Consider the following 22226-nt stretch of genomic DNA (forward strand, 5'->3'; position numbering starts at 1 on the left):
ACCGAAATGTTTTTTTGCGCCATTTTTCAGTGAACTACATGAGCCGTTTTCTCCATAAGTGCAAATGTTTTTTATATTGATGCAAATTCAGTATAGCATGCTTCTGCTGGGTGTTTGTTAGTCTATCTTTTCTGTCGGTACGTGAATTTCTTTGTCACCCAACAAATATTCCTTATCAAGTGATCAATCATTTGGCTTTCTGTTTCTCATTTTCCCTAATGTACAATTGTCAGGTAAAATATTTTTCAATTACAATATAAAGCATGCCATATACTGGCATTTTTACCTAGAAGAACAAGCTGATAGCCTACCCGACATTCATAATTGACAGTCACACTAAACAAGTAATATTGAGACCAAATGTTCGGAAATCAACATTAGAACACATATATAGCATATTAGTAAACTTGAGCTCTACACCCCCGTCAGCTCATTCCCAGATAATAACCACTAGTCCACCCTCACATATATAAGAAGGCATACGCTCCATACGAAAAAATGCAGAGCTTCACAGCCACCCTTCTGAAAATGAAGCTACTCCCTAATTTCTAAAGCAAGTTTGATAACATACGAGCTACTCTCTGATTTCTACAGAAGATTCGATAACATACATTATTCAACAAGCATCCATCAGTTGGTTCCTAATCCTAGTGTAATTAGCTGCACCACGCCGTGTCCCAGTTGATCATGAAAGAGGATCTGGTGCACAAACAGACCTTGATTCTTGTTCTGTAGACTATGGTCTTTGTAATTTGTAGATCATCTGGCCGAGGTTCAGGATGCAGCAGGGTGCAATCACAAATGAGCTCAGGAAAGCCATGGCCGTAGCAGACATGAAATTTGGGCAGTGATTGTCATCGCAAAACTCCAGGTCAGCGTTGATGAGAACGGTGATGCCCGCCGCTGCAGATGCAGCACTGAAGGTCAGTGCTCCTGTGATCTGCAGAGAACACCATCAAGGTCAAAAGGTGGGTTATTTTTCCAGGAACGAGAAACACACTTATTCAGGTAAATGCAATTCGTGATTTGATCAGGGAAAGGAACACTATAATAACTAAGATTGGCAGAGTAGCAAATGGTGTTAGCCATGAGTTAGCTAAGATAGGTAGAACACAGAAACGAACTGAAGTATGGCTTGCAAATTTCCTTGTGGAAGTTGCAAAACATTTTAGTCCTCTACTAGGTCCACAAGGGACGATAGATGACTATTTGATTGAGGTGTCTGAGAAAATACGACTTACCCAGTCACCGACGCCAAGTATGCTGACAACTCGGGGAGTTCGGAAGGAACGTCCGACAAGAATCCCATAGACATCCACAGTGGCCATAGCAAGGCTCCACATGCATTGCAAAGCTACTGCTGGCACGAAGTAGCTGGTCAAAAATAGCAACCGTGAGTTCATCAATAGAATGAAATTAATTCCGTATTCTGAGTCTAGAAGCAACATCCCTAGCGAAAACCCTACGTAACTGCACCGCAGCAATAAGATACACCAGCATAATGTTAACCGAACTGATAAGCGGAGACAACCAATGCTTCGTGCTGGATTCCTCACAAACTATGCATGAAGATATGGAACCCTTAGTATTCGTAGAAATGCTTATGATCAGCGAACAAGACTCAAACTGAACATTGTTATCTCCAAGAAGACAAATGGAAAAATATCAGAGAGAGCTCCATCATATAACCATCCAATAGCATCGCCTCTCTCAGGATCCCAAACTGACTCAGAAGGCGTAAAATACTAAAAATGCAAGAATGGGTACCAACATTTCTCTTTCTGGAGAACTAAGAAAGGACACAATAGTAATATCTACTGGACAATTGCTACACAAGTCTCACAAAGCAAACTGACAAATGTGGCCATTCTTTCTAAGGCACATTACCCACTCAATGATATCTTACTTGAAAAAACCACATGCTGTTCCACATATCTCTTACAGTGAGAGACTCTAGACAACACTCATCCGAAGGCCCACACAATGAGACCCCTGGAATCTTTAATCGAGCTTCACAGGTTGGCATTTGTTCCAAACACGCAAGAAGAATCTGTTTCCAAAGGAAAAAAAGGTCCCTTTCCAAAGACTAGATCGTACCAGGTCTTGAGACTCTGTAAAATTGGCAAGATTAACCAACCCACACAATAAAACCCCTAAGATATTAGTTGCAGTTATTAGTATGTTTGGCATTTGCTCCAAACATCGACGAAAAACCTGCTCCTAGAGGAAGAAAATGGTGGTGGAATCCTACGGACCTACCCAAAGACTAGGCTGTCCGAGCAAGAATTCGAGCGCCGTGGAGCGTGAACTGACTGAAACCCTGTGTATGGGTAATGCGAGAGAAACGCTGCGGGGCAGGGGAGGAGAAGGGGGGCAGAGCACGCACCGGAACCCGGTGACGGAGCGGCAGTCGTCGCCGGTGGAGACCATGGCGCCGAGCGCGGCGGCCGCGAGGGCGGCCTGCGCGAGGCGGAGCCCGAGCCCGGTCCGCGTCCCCGGTGCCCCCGGCAAGCTCCGCATCAGCACCCCGGGCGGCGCGTTCGCGTTCCCCTGCCCCTGCGCGGGCGGCGCCGCCGGAGCCGGAGCCGGCGCCTGCACCTGCAACGCTGCCGGTGCGGGAACAACAGCTGGAGCGGGAGCGGGCGCCGGCGGCTCCACCACCGGAGCCGGGTCCGGGTGCACCAGCGGGTGGCTCGGCTGCGGCATCATCGTCGCCTCCTTCCCCCACTCGCTCCGTCCACCCGCTCCTCCTCGACCACCAAAATGTGCTCAGCAGCTACAGTTGTACCAAGCGATGAAGGAGGCCAGGGTTTGTGGAGGATTTATCAGGTCGAGGGCCCGCCATTGCTCTCGCTCTCTCTGTGCTTTGTCTCAGTGGTTTGGACATCGGACAGCGCAGGGCTCCACTCTCTCGTCTTTCCCAGAAATTCACATTGTAGTTTGTACTCTTCCCAGAAACTTGCCCCATCTATATTCGTTTTTACATATTGAATTATTATTACTACTCTGAACATGTCTTAACTTAATGCTATCTAGATATATCTAAATTTGGAAAATTCAACCTTTTATGTTGCCTATGTAAAAAAGATACTGGAGTAGAACCATTTCTCATGCAAACCCTTATTTCAGCCCCGAATGTCCTCTTTTTACACAAAGAGCAAAAATAGCCGGATTTTCGCCAAACTTCAAGTTGACTTATTTTGAAACAGAAGGTTTTTAAAACTCTTTTGAGAAATCTCCTCCATTTTACACGCCTCTTACACATGGTTTCACAACCAGAAATAATCTGGTGAAACCCCCGTAGCAAGTCCTGGCCCCGACGAAATTTATGCCTTTGGTTCATTTGTCGGCATTTTTCCTCGGGCTGAGGCTCTCGTACCCGACGGCTTCTTGCGTGTGCGGTGGCTCAGTCACCGGCAACGAGGTTTTCCCATGATGGGGTAGGAAGATATAGATAGGCCAAGATAAGACACACCCAACAAAATCATGACATATCAGTTGTGCACTAACACAAAACCATATGCTATATCGACTGGGGAAGCAACTCAAATAATTTTTTATAGTCTTACAAATGATTTCAAAACGTCGTCCGACATAAACTATGTTCTAGTAATTGGGAGTGAATACGAGATAGATTTCACTTGTAAAACCTTGCACTAAGCTCATGGAAGAGTGGTTGCAAACCGTCCCAGCAGTAAAGACTCGCTGATTATTTCCCTACACCTCTCAAGCCTAACATGCATACTACTTCTTGTGAAAAGAACGGTGTCACCATGTTCTTGTGGTCAATATTTTCTTATTTATCTTGGGTTCTTTTTTCAGAACCGATGCTCCTTATAAGGACATCTTATGAGTGGTCTACAAAATTACTCACCATGTACTTTATTGTGTGACAATACACAATAAATGAATAATTGAATATCACTACTGACCAATTATACTTGACGGAAAAGCTACATCTACCGGAAATGTCAAGATATTTTATACAAAACTTTTATACTTGTATTAAACTATCGTAATCATATTATGTCAAATTGAGTATAATTTAGATTGCTTAAGTAAAAACATTAAAATATTTTCGGATATTAGTTCTCTCTTGTACAACTGTAATGAATACAATACATAGTTTTTTCTTCAAATTTAAATTTATATTGCAATAGAGTTTTATTTAAACTATTTTCACATGTTGATAAAATTATATTATGTATGTATGTATGTATGCATGCATGCATGTTGGTGCATGTATATATATCAATATCCACAGTTACCATGATATAATATCAAATAAATATCTTTGTTGTGGTTCTGGTTTATTGTTAGGTACCTATACTTATAGATATTTCTAACCATTGGCAGATTTTCCTTGCAAGTTATATTTCGTAGTAAGGTCACAACATGTGCAAGCTCTACACATGGTATTGGAACCGTATATACAATAATAATAAAATTACCTTGGATATGACCAGTTTTAAATGCGATTAGTGGTCATATGGTGTATGCAAGTGCTCCGGCTAGTTTTTCAGATAAACTTTTTTTGTACGAAATTAAACATGGGAATATATCACATGCGGTATAGATACAAGTTCAAATAGGTAATAACATGAATAGTATAATTGAATCATGAAAAGGGACATAATATTACCATTCATCTCCATGGTGAAAGTGAAGAATATCAAGTGTCAAGTATGCCTTGAAGATGAAAATGAAGTGAGGCCTCAAGTTTATCTTTAAGACATCAACATGAAGAAGAATGAAGAAATAAAGTGCAACTTCAAGATGAGCCAACTCAAAGAGAACATATGCTTGAAGCTTGCCATCCATATGATAATCATGATATGTGAAGATGCGCCGAAGAAGAAGCTCTCCCATAGTGGATTATGGGGGAGCAATCCGCAAGACTTCGTCAAGCAAGCACAATCAAGAAAGGCGTTCCATCTTGTTGTGGTTAAGATCGTCATCATCGAGCTCAAGTGGAATGCGCAAGTTTAAGGTTTGCTTTTGATAGGGTTTCGTTCTTACCTATCTCATGGTGTATTTGGAGACCGTTTTATAGTTTAGTTGCCGTACTATCAAGAGGGCTCTCGAGTGAGTAACTCAAATCATATCCTTCGGAGAGCTTAAACCTTTGCCACCTTGCATCATCTTTCTTGGTTGTTATTTGTATCTTATCCATATGATGTTTTAGAGCTTGTGCTTATTCCCATGACAAGCTCTAGTTCATCGAAAATGGATTCCACATGAATCACTTGTTGCGTTTTCTACATTGGAGTTTTCGCGGTTCTTTGTTATTGGGAGGTTTCACCTCTACATTCTTGGAAAAATCTAACCCACTTGTTCTTAATATTTTTACTCTTTGTGGGGTATCTCTTGTCATCATCTTTCCAACAAAATTGGTTTACCTAAACCTGAGTTTCCCAACACAACTTGTTGCATTTTTCATTTTGAAGGTGTTACCGGTTTGTCTCTTATAGATAGGTTAAACCTTTCCCCATTTTTATATCCTACCTTGTTGGAATATGGTGGTTCTCTGCATGATCTTTTAGAGCTTGTTTCTAGCTTCAAAATGATCCCAAAATCATCAAAATCGGAGTTCGTATGCTCAAGTTTTGGCCGTTTCAGTTTTAGTCTTTCCCGACGTACGAAGTCTCCGGTCTTGGGAGGGCTGGAGACTCCGGTAAAGACTCCGGTCTTGCTGTTTAGAAGTGTGCCTCGCTCTCAGATGGGGGGTACGGAGACTCCGGTCTCCGGTCTAAAAATTGTTGTAACGGTCATATTTCGTGTGTTGGACCTATGTAAGGCCCCCTTTCTTCCCCAAGGGTTGTTGCTTCTCTCTCTCTCCTATTCCATTGTTAACCTTGAGAAGTTTCCTCTCCCTCTAATCCCTCCATGATTTTTGCACCTATTTGAGGGAAAAGAGAGAGAAGATCTAGATTTATGATGACCCACAAGTATAGGGGATCGCAACAGTCTTCGAGGGAAGTAAAATCCAAATTTATTGATTCGACACAAGGGAAGGTAAAGAATACTTATAAGCCTCAACACCGGAGTTGTCAATTCAGCTGCACCTGGAAAAGCACTAGTAACAAGGGTGATGTGAAAGCAGCAGTAATATGAGAGCAATAACAATAGTAACACAGCAACAGTAGCATAGAGGAGATGGCACCAGAAAAATATTCCAGTGCGTAGTTGACTGTAGAGCAATGATGATGATAGAAGGACCGGGGTTCCCAGCTATCTACACTAGTGGTAACTCTCCAAATAACATGTGTTGGGTGAACAAATTATAGTTGGGCAATTGATAATTGTGAGGGCATGACAATGCATGCTATGATAAGATAAAGGTTACTGTAGTATTTAATTGAGCATTACAACATAATACATAGACCGTAATCCAACTGCGTCTATGACTAATAATCCACCTTCATGTTATCATCCAAACCCCTTCCAGTATTAAGTTGCAAGCAACAGGCTATCGCATGAAGCAATCTGTGTAAAGTAAACAATAGAATTATCCTTAGACAAAACATCGTTGTTTTTCCCTCGTAGCAACATCATATCTACAATCTTAGAAGTTATTGTCACTCCTCCAGAAAACTAGAGGCATGAACTCACTATCGAGCATAAATACTCCCTCTTGGAGATACAAGCAAGTACTTGATCAAGGTAACTACAAGTACCGGAGAGCATGCAAGATCTTAAATAACAGTTGTATGATAATATGATGAACAATCTGATCACAATTCCACAATTTATCGGATCCCAACAAACACAACACCGATTACATCATATGGATCTCAATCTTGTAAGGCAGCTCATGAGATTATTGTATTGAAGTACATGGGAGAGAGAGTACCAACTAACTACATCCGAGAACCCATAGTCCAGGGGAACTACTCACAAACCATCATGGAGTCGAAGTGGAGGCGGTGGAGTCGATGGAGATGGCTCCGGGGGTCAATCCCCGTCCCGGCAGGGTGCCGGAACAGGAACTTCTGACCCCGAAACTTTTCTGGACGATGATGGCGGCGACGGAACTTTTCGTGAATGGAGGCTCGGGTGTTTCAGAGTTTTCGCGTCGGAGGCAATTTATAGGCGGAAGGGCGAGGTCGATGGGCGCCAGGTGACGAGGGATCACCTCGGCAATGCCTACGTATTGTAGACTTGGGTTTCGGGAGAGCGACGATGGAGATTCCGGGAGCGAGATTAGGCACATGACGTACCCAGCTTCGGGTCCCCTCGGTGGAGGATCCCTACGTGCTGCTAGCAATCCAGTATAATATCATATGTATGTTTACAGGGTGTCGCCATAGGCGGATCTATATTGTCTCTATTCTGTCTCTCTGTCGTCCTCCCAATTTCGGGTACCCTGGCTAGCTTTATATATGCAACCAGCCTAGGGTTTTACAAGAGTCCTAGTCGACTACTTCTTTGGGTTGCCTTGTTGCGCCTTCTCCATATTTGGTTTTCTCCATATTGGGCCGAGCCAGGTATACTAACAATGGGTACCCAAAGGGTATGCCCATGTCAGTAGCCCCCGAGTTTATAGGGAAGTCGAAGACTTGCGTAGAAACTCCAAGCATAACCATCTCCGAAGTCGAAGAAATACAAGGCGAGGTCCATGTCGTTGATCATGATGTCGACAATTCTTGAAATTATCGGGTGCGCGACAGCGCTCCCGATGGGAGTAGCCCCCGAGTCTATGGGCAAGTGCTTGCACTTGGGCATAGACTCAAGTTGTACTACTCGATGATGAACTTCACTATATTTCTGGAGGACTTGATGAAATCCATGTGCTCCCGATGGGAGTAGGCTCCACTCGAGTCGTAGAATCGAGTTGAGTCTACAAACCTTGATTGTCGTAGATGCTGTCAAATTTATTTTTCTATCGGGTGCGTGACCAGCGCTCCCGATGGGAGTAGCCCCCGAGGCTACAGCCAAGTGTTTGCACTTGGGTGTAGGCTCAACTTGCTTGTAATTGACTCCACAATTTTTCCTCTTTCTTATCAGGAGGGTGAACAATACTCTCGATAAGAGTAGCCCCCGAGCCTATGAGCAGGTGCTTGCACCTAGGCATAGGCTCGAGTTGTACTACTCGATAAACATCTTGGCGCAGCCCCTTTTTTTATCGACTCCAGGCCGTTGCTATTTTTATTTGACATCCATATCTATATTGTACAGGGATAATGGTAATTGGGGCTAGTTCATCTGACGGATCAGGTACTAGTTAACTGCTCTAGTGGCAATCCGCAAAAACCTACTTCAAGATCACGTCCCTGGACATGATCTCGGGATACTGGTGTTAACTCGACAGGTGCCGCTTAAGGTCTTACCATTCTGTCGAGTCCCAGTCATATTTTATCGGGTACCTAACGCGTCCGTTAGGATTTTTCTTCGTATCTGTTGATACGGATAAAAGTAGCAGAGCGCAGTCTTTGGCGATGCCACGCCACACAGAACGGATCTGGGGTCTTACCTTCGCAGAGTTTTGCGGCATTCAGAGATTGTTCGCGACTTTGGCGCTCTGAGAATATTTTGTCAAGTGCCTTGTTCGGCTGATGCAATGACCCATTTTGCGGGTTCTTCTATTTTTCTCTCGGGCTTGATGAGACAGCCAAATATAGTGGGTTCTTCTATATTGTCGGGTACATCACCGATGCTCTTGCTCGGAACAATATGGCGAGTCAATGAACCCGAAGATTTGTCCACCTCTTTTTTTTTTTTTTTTTTTGGTTCCTCCTTGATGAAAATTTCGTCGAGTTCCTCCTTCAGGAAAATTTCTTCGGGTCCTCTTTGAGGACAATTCTTCGGGTCCTCTTTGAGGACAATTCTTCGGGTCCTCTTTGAAGATAATTCTTCGAGACCTCCTTGAGGATAATTTTTCGGCACCTCCTTGAAGATAATTTTTCGGCACCTCCTTGAAGATAATTCTTCGGGACCTCCTTGAAGATAATTTTTCGGCACCTCCTTGAAGATAATTCTTCGGGACCTCTTTGAAGATAATTCTTCGGGTCCTCCTTAAGGATAATTCTTCGGGTCCTCCTTGAATAAAATTTCATCGGGTTCTCTTTTGAAGAAAATTTCGTCGGGTTCTCTCACGATTTTATCGGGTTCCTCCCTGAAGAAGATTTCGTCGGGTGCTATTTTGATTTCGTCGGGTTCCTCCCTGAAGAAGATTTCATCGGGTGCGCGGTCAGCGCTCCCGATGGGAGTAGCCCCCGAGGCTATGGTCGGGTGCGCGCATCTGGAAATAGGCTCAAGAACTTGTATAATTTGCTTTCTCCTGCACAAATAAACAAACTTTTTCTATCTTTTCCTTGACTCTCTTTTTTGCATGCGGTGTCAGATGTTCAGATTCGATGATATGTAAAGTGAATATATGCCGCGCAGACCCCGAGTGTCGGGTGCGGCAAAAGTAGATGATAATCAACTTTGTGTAAGATAAAGGAACACTTAGCTTTATTGGGTACAATGGAGTCGACGCGTGATGAAGTCTTCGACTGCATAGAGGAAGTCGAACCGAAGTAGAAACCACCAAATAGCGATAATAGATGCCGCCAAATTGTTGATGAAGAAATAGCCGAGCCCCCGAGCGCTGCTGGGGTGACGTTATGATTGTTACTTAGATGCTGTGTCGTAGTTGCGACCCGAGGCGAAGTCATGGTCGAGCCCCCGAGTGTTAGCCATGATGTCGAAAGAAATCGACGTAGTCGCGGCGTCATATAAGGTGAAGCCATTTAGGATGAAGCCATTTTCAATAATATAATATGAGTCCATGAAGATGAATCCAAGATGAAGTATTTGAGATGAATCCATATTGAAGATGACGCCATTAAATATAGAGCATATATTGAAGAGGAATCCGTCAATATCATAAAGGATGAATCCATTGACCCGAAGAATCCAGTAATAACCATAGAAGATGAATCCGCTGATATCATAGAGGATGAATCCATTGATCCGAAGAAAATAGTTCCAGTAATAACCATAGAAGATGAATCCATTGACCCGTAAACGCATCGGGTAATAATGTATAAGAGTAAACCAGTATTATCCATATAAATGAATCCGAATATATTCATTATCCCGAAGAAATAACTCCAGTAATAACCATCGATTATAAATCCATTGTCCCGGAAACGCATCGGAGAATGTTGTATAATAGCGAACCAATAATAACCCGAAGAAAACTAATCCAGCGAGCCGAAGAAAATAAATTCACTGCGCCGAAGAAGACAAATCCACTAAGTCGAAGAAAGTAATTCCACTGAGCCAGAGAAAATAATTCCACTGAGCCGAAGAAAATAAATCCAATGGTGTATTTGTAGTTCCAATGTAATGGCGCAACCCCGAATGTTGGGTGTCTTTTGCTGTGACATTGTAATAGCATAACCCCCGAATATTTGGATGTAACGAAAGTAAATAATAATTGACTATCGAAAGAATAACACTTAGCTTTATATCTGGTGCGACGGAACCGATGTGGAAATAGGTTGTCCAGCAGACGGAGTCGACGAAGTGGACGCAACCAATGGAGCGGAGCCGTGCGGCGTTTTAGCCGAAAATATTTGACACGGTGAAAGTAGTCGGCATGGAGGAGAAAAGCGTCGAGTTCACGGCGGGCGAACCCCGGGCGAGGCTAGTGCACACTGAAGTTGTATTGGAGCACAGAAGTCTGCACGCAAATAACAGCACGAACCGAAAAATATTTGGCCAAACAGAATTTGTAAATAATAATTAATTAGAAGTATAGCACTTGATAATTTTTGCGTCGGATTGGGGTTCGCTGTGATGAATCCGCGGTTTCTAGTACACGCTGGCGAGTGCGCGATGAACAAATCCGCGACGTGAGGGTCCGCGTTCCATACTTAATTTGACCAAGTTCTTTATACCTCTGGTTGTGTCCCTGACTGCTTTATTTGGCGCCGCTGATTAACATGGATCGGTCCACCGTCGCTCTTGCTGGATACTCGCGAAAAGTACCACCCGAACTTGGCCAAGTTCTCAATACATACACATAGAAACAAGTCATATTTAACTGATTAGTTTAAAAAGTTCTGCATAGGGTAGTTAATATATGAGAGAGAAGATGAGATTGGATGGGGCGCCTCCAATCATGCTCCTGTACGTCCAATCACGTGTACATGTTCCCAGGCACAACTTGCGCACACGATATAGCCTATCGAGCCGTGCAGACTTGATTGACTAATCATCACGTCGCGCGGCATAGCCTATCGAGCCGTGCAGACTTGATTGACTAATCATCACGTCGCGCGGCATTGTTTGATGCAGCTTATTGCGCCGACCTTTATCTCATCGGCGATCTCGCGGATGATGTTGGTAACAACGACGATTCCCGCCCGGATAACAAAATCTAATCGCCGCTATTCCCACAGACGGCGCCAATTGACGAGGGATCACCTCGGCAATGCCTACGTATTGTAGACTTGGGTTTCGGGAGAGCGACGATGGAGATTCCGGGAGCGAGATTAGGCACATGACGTACCCAGCTTCGGGTCCCCTCGGTGGAGGATCCCTACGTGCTGCTAGCAATCCAGTATAATATCATATGTATGTTTACAGGGTGTCGCCATAGGCGGATCTATGTTGTCTCTATTCTGTCTCTCTGTCGTCCTCCCTATTTCGGGTACCCTGGCTAGCCTTATATATGCAACCAGCCTAGGGTTTTACAAGAGTCCTAGTCGACTACTTCTTCGGGTTGCCTTGTTGGGCCTTCTCCATATTTGGTTTTCTCCATATTGGGCCGAGCCAGGTATACTAATAATGGGTACCCGAAGGGTATGCCCATGTCACCAGGTGGGCCCACACCACCCCTAGGCGCGGGCCAAGGCTAGGTCGCGCCTAGGGCTGGTCTGGCCGGCTCCTGGCCCCCCTCCGTCTCTCTTCTAGACTCCGTCTTCATTTCGGTAAAATAGCAACTTCGGCTTTTGTTTCGTCCAATTCCGAGAATATTTCCTGTACAACTTTTTTGAAATACAAAACAGCAGAAAACAGGGAACTGGCAGTGTGACATCTTGTCAATAGGTTAGTTCCAAAAAATTCATAAAAGTGTCACGAAGTGTAGACAAAACATATAGAGATTGGTGTAAAATAAGCATGGAGCATCAAAAATTATAGATACGTCTGCAACGTATCAGCATCCCCAAGCTTAACTCCTGCTCGTCCTCGAGTAGGTAAGTGATAACAAAAATAAATTTTGAAGTGACATGAAGCCAACACAATCTTGATCAAGTTATTGTAAAGCATTATGAGCTGTGATCAAAGTACTCTAAACATAGGCATGGTAGATATAATTCAATAGAACTTAGCAACTATGTTATAACATGAGAAGTGACTCAAACAAAAATCATGAATAATAATGCACTGAAAGCAACTCTTTGTTTATGGGCATAGCGAAAACATATCAAAGTGGTATTCAACTTGTCCTTTATGAAGTAGCAAAACATAAATGCCAGGACACCTTTAAAGTTTAGAGGGTGACTAGACACAAATAATTTGAGAACAAGCAATAGTCATAATCATGAATCAATCAATAATAAATTTTGGGACTATGCACATTATACTCAGAATGACAAGTATGCTCTCTTAGTGGTGCATAAAGCAAGAAGAGGAAGACTCAATATAAAAATTGTAAGGGTATTTTACCCTTATCCATTATTTTGGTAACAATGACACCGTGCTAGAGTATTTGGTCTAATACATGTCTATGAGATTATCCCCAGGTATTAGCCAAAGAAGCATGATGGTGTAACAATGGAACAATAAGGTAAAGGGAGACCCCCCCCCCCCACTTCGACAAAAATTAAGAAGGTTTTCGTAGCAACTGGCTGGTCCCAGGCCCGTTCAGACCGGCCGTGGCACCAGGTGGCCCGGTTTCGACCGGCCTCAGGACCGTGGCACACCGGGCACTATCCAGTATAGTTTTTCCCCTCGCCCGGTGCTGGCCCGGTGTGTCGTCCGGTTTGGACCGGCCGGGCCTAGTCATCTGTTCGGCCAACCTGGCTGTGGACCGGGCGCCTCGGCACCAACCTGATCCTGCCCTCGTGACATCTGGAAGCATGTACTGCGCGACAAATCCCGTCCCGGTCAAGACCTGGTCCCAGCTCCGGTTTGGACCGGATGGCCCGGTCCCTGGCCCGGTCTAACCGGCCCCTGCGCTTGCCTACCCGGTCACAGGCTCGGTTGACCGGGTTCCTCGAAGAAAAGGCTGAGGTGTCAAGTTCCAACGGCCAGATTTCAAGTGACACTATAAAAACCTCTTCTCCTACATCTGAACAGTTAGGCACTACCCTGTAAGCTGTTCTTGAGCTCTCTCTCTCTCATACTCCATTGTTAGAAACACCAAAAGCCTCAGATCTCCCTCCTCCTCCACCCAAACTCAAATCCCTCCGGGAAAAAGATAGAGGAGGTCCCGATCTACTGTTCTACCAAGCCAAATCTTGTTCCCCCTTGTATTCATCAAGATACTTGCTCCCTAGGGTTCCTTGGAAACCCTAGGTGGGCAAGAGAGGTCCGGAAGCATCTGAGCTGTGGATATACTCCTGACAAGATTGTGAAGGTTTGGAGGCTACCTTAAAGTCTACCACAAGTGAGTGAGCTATTCCTTCGTGGGATAGGCTCTGGAGAATAGGGTGAGCCTTCGTGGCGTTGGGGAATCCTTCGTGGGACCTCCACCCCTCCAAACGTGACGTATCTTCTTGCAAAGGAAGGTAACACAGGAATAAACCCTCGTCTCCGCGTGCTATCGGTTATCTCTAACCGAACTCCTTACTTGTGATATAACTGCCTATGAGAGCCTTCGTGCTTGAGTTACTTGTATCATCATATAGGTTGCCTCACCTAGTTTGCATTAGGCTCATCTTTATATTCCGCAAAGCCTAATATAGCAAAGAAAGAATTAAAATTTGTAGAAACCTATTCACCCCCCTCTAGGTTTACCATCTCTGAACTTTCAAAAGTAAAAGAAAGGCCCTGCGTAGAGGGAAGCAAGATTACTCATGTGATAGAGATTTTTATTTTGAATGCAATAGGAGTGTTGAAAATATATATTTTGAGTGGTATGCATGTCTATGTCAACGAATGGCATAAAATAATCTATCATCCTTTCATATAGTGACCTCAAGAGCGACTCTCATGTAGTTCTCCAATGCACACCATTATTTAGGATCTCTCCAATACATAATGTGCGGAGCATTATTTGTTTATTTGTTTATTTTATTTAGGATGGACACCCGGTTGCCTTGCTCTTTTTGCAATATTAAGGACTTAGCAAATTATGCATGCTATTCAAGGTGTGAAGTCATGATAAGACAATAAACCATTCAATACTTCCTCATGAGCTAAAATAAAACACAAAATAGGTAGTAATTTTGAAGATTTAAAGGTAGCACAAAACCAATTTACTTTGGAGCGGCGGTGAAATACCACATATAGGTAGGTATTGTGGACACAATTGGAAAACTTTGGTTGTTGGTGGTTGGATGCAGGAGTAGAGCTCATACTTAGTACAGGCGAAGGCTAGCAAAAAACTGGGAGCGACCAACTAAGAGAGCAATAATGGCCATAATCATGCATAGCGACAAAACATTATTAATCAAAGCATAAAGTGATATTACAAGTCAAAAATAAATGATCATAGAGGATTTAGGTGACTGGTTTGTAGTCATAACATGGTGTAAGCATGTGCCAAGTCGACCCAATAACAACATCAAAGGAGAATACCATAATATTATGCTTTTGTATGATGGAAACAACACATGATTCTTTCAATGGCGCATTAAGCACTCTCAGATATATGAGACAAGTCATGCTACAACAATAATTACTAAGCATATGACTAAATAACATCTAACATGACATGCCAAAGTCTATGCCACAGTCTAAACAAGCTCCCTTTTGCGTGACTATAAGCATGAAACATTTTACTCATCTCCAACACTTATGTCTATGTGTGCTTCTATTCTTGTAGACAGTGTTGGGCCTCCAAGAGCAGAGGTTTGTAGAACAGCAGCAAATTTCCCTTAAGTGAATCACCCAAGGTTTATCGAACTCAGGGAGGTAGAGGTCAGAGATATCCCTCTCAAGCAACCCTGCAATTAAGATACAAGAAGTCTCTTGTGTCCCCAACACACCTAATACACTTGTCAGATGTATAGGCGCACTAGTTCGGCGAAGAGATATTAAAACGCAGATGATATAGATGGTGGTAGATGGTAATTGCGATATGAAGTAAATATTGCAGCAAGTAAACATGCAGTAGAACAGTAAGTAAGCGGTGTTTGCAGTATTGGAAACAAGGCCTAGGGATCCTACTTTCACTAGTGGACACTCTCAACATTGATCACATAATAAATAACTTCTCCTCACTTGTGCTACATATACTCTTGTTTGATAACAAACACCATTCATTGTGTAGGGCTACAAGAGCTCCCTCAAGCCGGAGTTAACAAGCGCCACAACATTCGGTGTTCATATTTAAGTAACCTTTAGAGCATAATAGATCATTGCAATTTAGACCGAGAACTAACATAGCATACACACCGTCACCAATAGCTATGAAAGGGGGAATAGATCGCATCAATACTATCATAGTAATAGTTAACTTCATAATCTACAAGAGATTACAATCATAAACTACACCAAGTACTACATGATGCACACACTGTCCACATTACATCATGAAGGAGGAATAGACTACTTTAATAACATCACTAAAGTAGCACATAGATTAATAGTGATACAAAGCTCATCATATGGATCTCAATTATGCAAGGCAATTCATGAGATCATTGTATTGGGGTACATGAGAGAGAGATTAACCACATAGTTACCGGTAGAGCCCTTAGCCTCGATGGAGAACTACTCCCTCCTCATCATGGGAGACAGCAGCGGCGATGAAGATGGCGGTGATGTCGATGGAGATGCCTTCCGGGGGCACTTCCCCGTCCCGGCGGCGTGCCGGAACAGAGACTTCTGTCCCCCGAATCTTGGCTTCGCGATGGCGGCGGCTGCGTAACTTTTCTCGTCCCGTGGCTTATTCCTTTAGGGTTTTCGCGACGGAGGCTTTATATAGGCGAAGAGGCGGAGTCGGAGGAGTCCTGGTGCAGCCACACCATAGGGGGGCGCGCCCCCCTTGGCCGCGCCGCCTTGTGGGGTGGGCCCCCCCTGGCTCCCCTCTGGCCCCTCTTCGGTGCTCTGGAAGCTTCCGGGAAAAATAAGATACTGGGCGTTGATTTTGTCCAATTCCGAGAATATTTCCTTTGTAGGATTTCTGAAACCAAAAATAGCACAAAACAGGAACTGGCACTTCGGCATCTCGTTAATAGGTTAGTTCCAGAAAATGCATCAAAACGATATAAAGTGTGAACAAAACATGTAGGTATTGTCATAAAACTAGCATGGAACATAAGAAATTATAGATACGTTGGAGACGTATCAAGCATCCCCAAGCTTAGTTCCTGCTCGCCCTCGAGTAGGTAAACGATAACAAGGATAATTTCTTAAGTGACATGCTACCAACATGATCTTGATCAATACTATTGTAAAGCATATGAGATGAATGAAGTGATTCAAAGCAATAGTAAAGATAATGACTAAACAACTGAATCATATAGCAAAGACTTTTTATGAATAGTACTTTCAAGACAAGCATCAATAAGTCTTGCATAAGAGTTAACTCATAAAGCAATAGATTCAAAGTAAAGGCATCGGAGCAACACAAAGGAAGATTAAGTTTCAGCGATTGCTTTCAACTTCCAACATGCATATCTCATGGATAATTGTCAACACAAAGTAATATGATGAATGCAAATAAGCAAGTATGTAAGAATCAATGCACAGTTGACATAAGTGTTTGCTTCTAAGATGGAAGGAAGTAGGTAAACTGACTCAACATAAAGTAAAAGAATGGCCCTTCGCAGAGGGAAGCATGGATTACTATTTTTGTGCTAGAGCTTTTATTTTGAAAACATAGAAACAATTTTGTCAACGGTAGTAATAATTCATATGTGTTATGTACAAGATATCCTATAAGTTGCAAGCCTCATGCATAGAATACTAATAGTGCCCGCACCTTGTCCTAATTAGCTTGTATTAACACGGATTATCATTGCATAACATATGTTTCAACCAAGTGTCACAAAGGGGTACCTCTATGCCGCCTGTACAAAGATCTAAGGAGAAAGTTCGCATTGGATTTCTCGCTTTTGATTATTCTCAACTAAGACATCCATACCGGGACAACATAGACAACAGATAATGGACTCCTCTTTTAATGCTTAAGCATTTAACAACAGATAATATTCTCATAAGAGATTGAGCATTTGTGTCCAAACTGAAACTTCCACCATGATTCATGGCTTTAGTTAGCGGCCCAATGTTCTTCTCTAACAATATGCATACTCAAACCATTTGATCATGAAAATCGCCCTTACTTCAGACAAGACGAACATGCATAGCAACTCACATGATATTCAACAAAGGTGTAAAAGTTGATGGCGTCCCCAGAAACATGGTTACCGCTCAACAAGCAACTTATAAGAAAATAAGATACATATCAACATATTCAATACCACAATAGTTTTTAAGGCTATTTTCCCATGAGCTATATATTGCGGAGACAAAGAATAGAATTTTAAAGGTAGCACTCAAGTAATGTACTTTGGAATGGCAGAGAAATACCATGTGGTAGGTAGGTATGGTGGACACAAATGGCATGGATTTTGGCTCAAGGATTTGAATGCACGAGAAGAGTTCCCTCTCAGTACAAGGCTTAGGCTAGCAAGGTTGTTTGAAGCAAACTCAAGTATAAACGGTACAGCAAAACTTACATAAGAACATATTGCAAGCATTATAAGACTCTACACTGTCTTCCTTGTTGTTCAAACACCTTAACCATAAAATATCTAGACCTTAGAGAGACCAATCATGCAAACCAAATTTCAACAAGCTCTACAGTAGTTCTTCATTAATAGGTGCAAAGTACATGATGCAAGAGTTTAAACATGATCTATGAGAGCTCAAAACAATTGCCAAGTATCAAATTATAAAGACCATATACCAATTACTACATGAAGCATTTTCTGTTTCCAACCAAATAGCAATCAACGAAGCGGTTTTCAACTCGGCCATGAACATTAGAAGTAAAAGCGAGGAACACTAGTGTTCATATGAAAGAGCGGAGCGTGTCTCTCTCCCACACAAGCATGAATTTATTCAGAGAATGAAAATAATAAAACGAAAATAAAAGCACACAGACGCTCCAAGTAAAGTACATAAGATGGTACTGAATAAAAATATAGTTTCACTAGAGGTGACCTGATAAGTTGTCGATGAAGAAGGGGATGCCTTGGGCATCCCCAAGCTTAGATGCTTGAGTCTTCTTGAAATATGCAGGGATGAACCACGGGGGCATCCCCAAGCTTAGACTTTTCACTCTTCTTGATCATATTGTATCATCCTCCTCTCTTGACCCTTGAAAACTTCCTCCACACCAAACTCAAAACAAACTCATTAGAGGGTTAGTACATAATTGAAAATTCATATATTCAGAGGTGAAATAATCATTCTTAACACTTCTGGACATTGCACAAAGCTACTGAAAGTTAATGGAACAAAGAAATCCATCAAACATAGCAAAACAGGCAATGCGAAATAAAAGGCAGAATCTGTCAAAACAGAACAGTCCGTAAATACGAATTTTTCTGGGGCACTTAACTTGCTCAGATGAAAAAGCTCAAATTGAATGAAAGTTGCGTACATATCTGAGGATCACGCACGTAAATTGGCAGAATTTTATGAGTTAACTACAGACGGGGCTGCTCAATTTCGTGACAGTAAGAAATCTGTTTCTGCGCAGTAATCCAAATCTAGTATCAACCCTAGTATCAAAGACTTTACTTGGCACAACAATGCAATAAAATAAAGATAAGGAGAGGTTGCTACAGTAGTAACAACTTCCAAGACTCAACAAAACAGTAATAAAAACATACATGGGTTATCTCCCAAGAAGTGCTTTCTTTATAGCCATTAAGATGGGCTCAGTAATTTTAATGAGGCTCGCGCAAGAAATAAGAGTTGAAGTAAAAGAGAGCATCAAGAAGCAAATTCAAAATACATTTAAGCCTAACCCACTTCCTATGAAAAGGAATCTTGTAAATAAACAAGTCATGTAAGCATAATGCAACAGGCATAGAAAAGCAACACAAGCGCAACTTCAAGATTCTCAACATAAAGAGGGGAAACTTAATATTATTAAGATGCATATAACCATGTTTCCCTCTCTCATAATAACTTTCAGTGGCATCATGAACAAACTCAACAATATAAGTATCACATAAAGCATTCTTATTCACATGCATAAAAGTATCATTACTCTCCACATAAGCATAATCAATTTTATTAGTAATAGTGGGAGTAAAACTACCATAACCATCATTGTAATCATCATAAATTGCAGGTATGGTATAATCACAATAACCTTTATCCTCCATAGTAGGTGGCACCAAAATACCACTATCATTATAATCATCATAAATAGGAGGTAAAGTATCATCAAAGAAAATTTTCTCCTCAAAACTTGGGGGACTAAAAATATCATGCTCATCAAAATCAGCTTCCCCAAGCTTAGAATTTTCCATAGCATTAGCAACAATGGTGTTCAAAGCATTCATACCAATAACATTCCCATTAGCTTGCATATAAAGTTCCATGGGTTTTTTAATTCTCTCTTCAAACACATCATGTCCTAATTGAAGATAAAGTTCATAAAGATCTCTCATTTTGTTGTTGTTTTCCATTAAGCCTAACTAGTGAAAACAAGAAACAAAAAGATATAATTGCAGGATCTAAAGGAAATACCTTCGAGCACTCACACACCGGCAACAGTGCTAGGAAATAGCTTAGTAGTCGGAGGATGTGAATACCTTTTACCTTACCTCCCCGGCAACAGCGCCAGAAAATAGCTTGATGTCTACGTGTGCTTCTATTCTTGTAGACAGTGTTGGGCCTCCAAGAGCAGAGGTTTGTAGAACAGCAGCAAGTTTCCCTTAAGTGAATCACCCAAGGTTTATCGAACTCAGGGAGGTAGAGGTCAGAGATATCCCTCTCAAGCAACCCTGCAATTAAGATACAAGAAGTCTCTTGTGTCCCCAACACACCTAATACACTTGTCAGATGTATAGGCGCACTAGTTCGGCGAAGAGATATTAAAACGTAGATGATATAGATGGTGGTAGATGGTAATTGCGATATGAAGTAAATATTGCAGCAAGTAAACATGCAGTAGAACAGTAAGTAAGCGGTGTTTGCAGTATTGGAAACAAGGCCTAGGGATCCTACTTTCACTAGTGGACACTCTCAACATTGATCACATAATAAATAACTTCTCCTCACTTGTGCTACATATACTCTTGTTTGATAACAAACACCATTCATTGTGTAGGGCTACAAGAGCTCCCTCAAGCCGGAGTTAACAAGCGCCACAACATTCGGTGTTCATATTTAAGTAACCTTTAGAGCATAATAGATCATTGCAATTTAGACCGAGAACTAACATAGCATACACACTGTCACCAATAGCTATGAAAGGGGGAATAGATCGCATCAATACTATCATAGTAATAGTTAACTTCATAATCTACAAGAGATTACAATCATAACCTACGCCAAGTACTACATGATGCACACACTGTCCACATTACATCATGAAGGAGGAATAGACTACTTTAATAACATCACTAGAATAGCACATAGATTAATAGTGATACAAAGATCATCATATGGATCTTAATTATGCAAGGCAATTCATGAGATCATTGTATTGGGGTACATGAGAGAGAGATTAACCACATAGCTACCGGTAGAGCCCTTAGCCTCGATGGAGAACTACTCCCTCCTCATCATGGGAGACAGCAGCGGCGATGAAGATGGCGGTGATGTCGATGGAGATGCCTTCCGGGGGCACTTCCCCGTCCCGGCGGCGTGCCGGAACAGAGACTTCTGTCCCCCGAATCTTGGCTTCGCGATGGCGGCGGCTGCGTAACTTTTCTCGTCCCGTGGCTTATTCCTTTAGGGTTTTCGCGACGGAGGCTTTATATAGGCGAAGAGGCGGAGTCGGAGGAGTCCTGGTGCAGCCACACCATAGGGGGGCGCCCCCCCTTGGCCCCTTGGCCGCGCCGCCTTGTGGGGTGGGGCCCCCTGGCTCCCCTCTGGCCCCTCTTCGGTGCTCTGGAAGCTTCCGGGAAAAATAAGATATTGGGCGTTGATTTCGTCCAATTCCGAGAATATTTCCTTTGTAGGATTTCTGAAACCAAAAACAGCACAAAACAGGAACTGGCACTTCGGCATCTCGTTAATAGGTTAGTTCCCGAAAATGCATCAAAACGATATAAAGTGTGAACAAAACATGTAGGTATTGTCATAAAACTAGCATGGAACATAAGAAATTATAGATACGTTGAAGACGTATCAAACACCAATCAAATTATTTGAAACAACTCTCATAGATGATCTGATGCTTTGTTGATGAAGAGGGGGATGCCTTGGGCATCCTCAAGCTTTGACGCTTGTACCTCTTGGATATTTCTTGGGGAGACATGGGCATCCCCAAGATTGAGCTTTTGTCCATACTTCATCGCATTACATCATTCTTCTCTCCCTACACTTGAAAACTTCCTTCATACAAAACTTCACACAATTCTCATTAGCAGCATTTGTATAATCAAAATAACAAATCCGCTTGGTTCAGTTCTAAATTAAAAATCCATTAAAACATTTAGCTAATGTAGCAATTTCTTTGAAAATTTCCTTCTCTCAAAAGAACTCAAAAAAATAAGAAAGAGATCAAGCATCAAATGCAAATGGTGATAGAAATCTGTCAAAGCAGAACAACAGGTAAAGATTGATTTTTCCGAAAATATTCTTTTGCTCAGCTCGAAAAGTGTTCAACTAACGAAAGTTAGATAATAACCTGGGGCATATGCAAAAATATTAGCAGCTCAAAATTCCGCTCTGGCTGTTCATACGAATTTTTATGGTGACAGCACAAATTCTGTTTTCAGGACAACAACTTCCTTAAATCTTACTTTCTTCATATTAGAGGCTATTCTTGGTACAAAAACGAAATAAAAGTGATAGGAGAGGTTATTACAGAGGTAACAACTTCCAAGACTCAACATAAAAGAAAAATAGAGAAATAAAATAATGGGTTA

General features: G+C 42.3%; 1 protein-coding gene across 1 annotated transcript; it reads right to left on the reverse strand.

The window, feature by feature from the left end:
• Positions 1 to 350: 350 nt before the first annotated feature.
• LOC127302961 (CASP-like protein 5A1) lies at positions 351 to 2774 on the reverse strand. Its single transcript, XM_051333696.2, has 3 exons — positions 2387 to 2774; positions 1242 to 1374; positions 351 to 940 (listed from the first exon to the last, which is right to left on the reverse strand). The coding sequence occupies exons 1-3, from the start codon at positions 2707 to 2709 to the stop codon at positions 737 to 739; spliced, it is 660 nt and encodes a 219-aa protein (XP_051189656.1). The 5' UTR covers positions 2710 to 2774; the 3' UTR covers positions 351 to 736.
• Positions 2775 to 22226: the final 19452 nt, after the last annotated feature.

This window comes from Lolium perenne, chromosome 5, assembly GCF_019359855.2.
Source record: "Lolium perenne isolate Kyuss_39 chromosome 5, Kyuss_2.0, whole genome shotgun sequence".
Classification (NCBI taxonomy): domain Eukaryota; kingdom Viridiplantae; phylum Streptophyta; class Magnoliopsida; order Poales; family Poaceae; genus Lolium; species Lolium perenne.

Coding starts and splice junctions, on each gene's coding strand:
- LOC127302961 (XM_051333696.2), bottom strand. CDS start 2,709: ATGATGCCGCAGCCGAGCCACCCGCTGGTGCACCCGGACCCGGCTCCG. Junction 1,375..2,386: donor CGCTCCGTCACCGGGTTCCG/GTGCGTGCTCTG, acceptor ATTTTTGACCAG/CTACTTCGTGCCAGCAGTAG. Junction 941..1,241: donor TACTTGGCGTCGGTGACTGG/GTAAGTCGTATT, acceptor TGTTCTCTGCAG/ATCACAGGAGCACTGACCTT.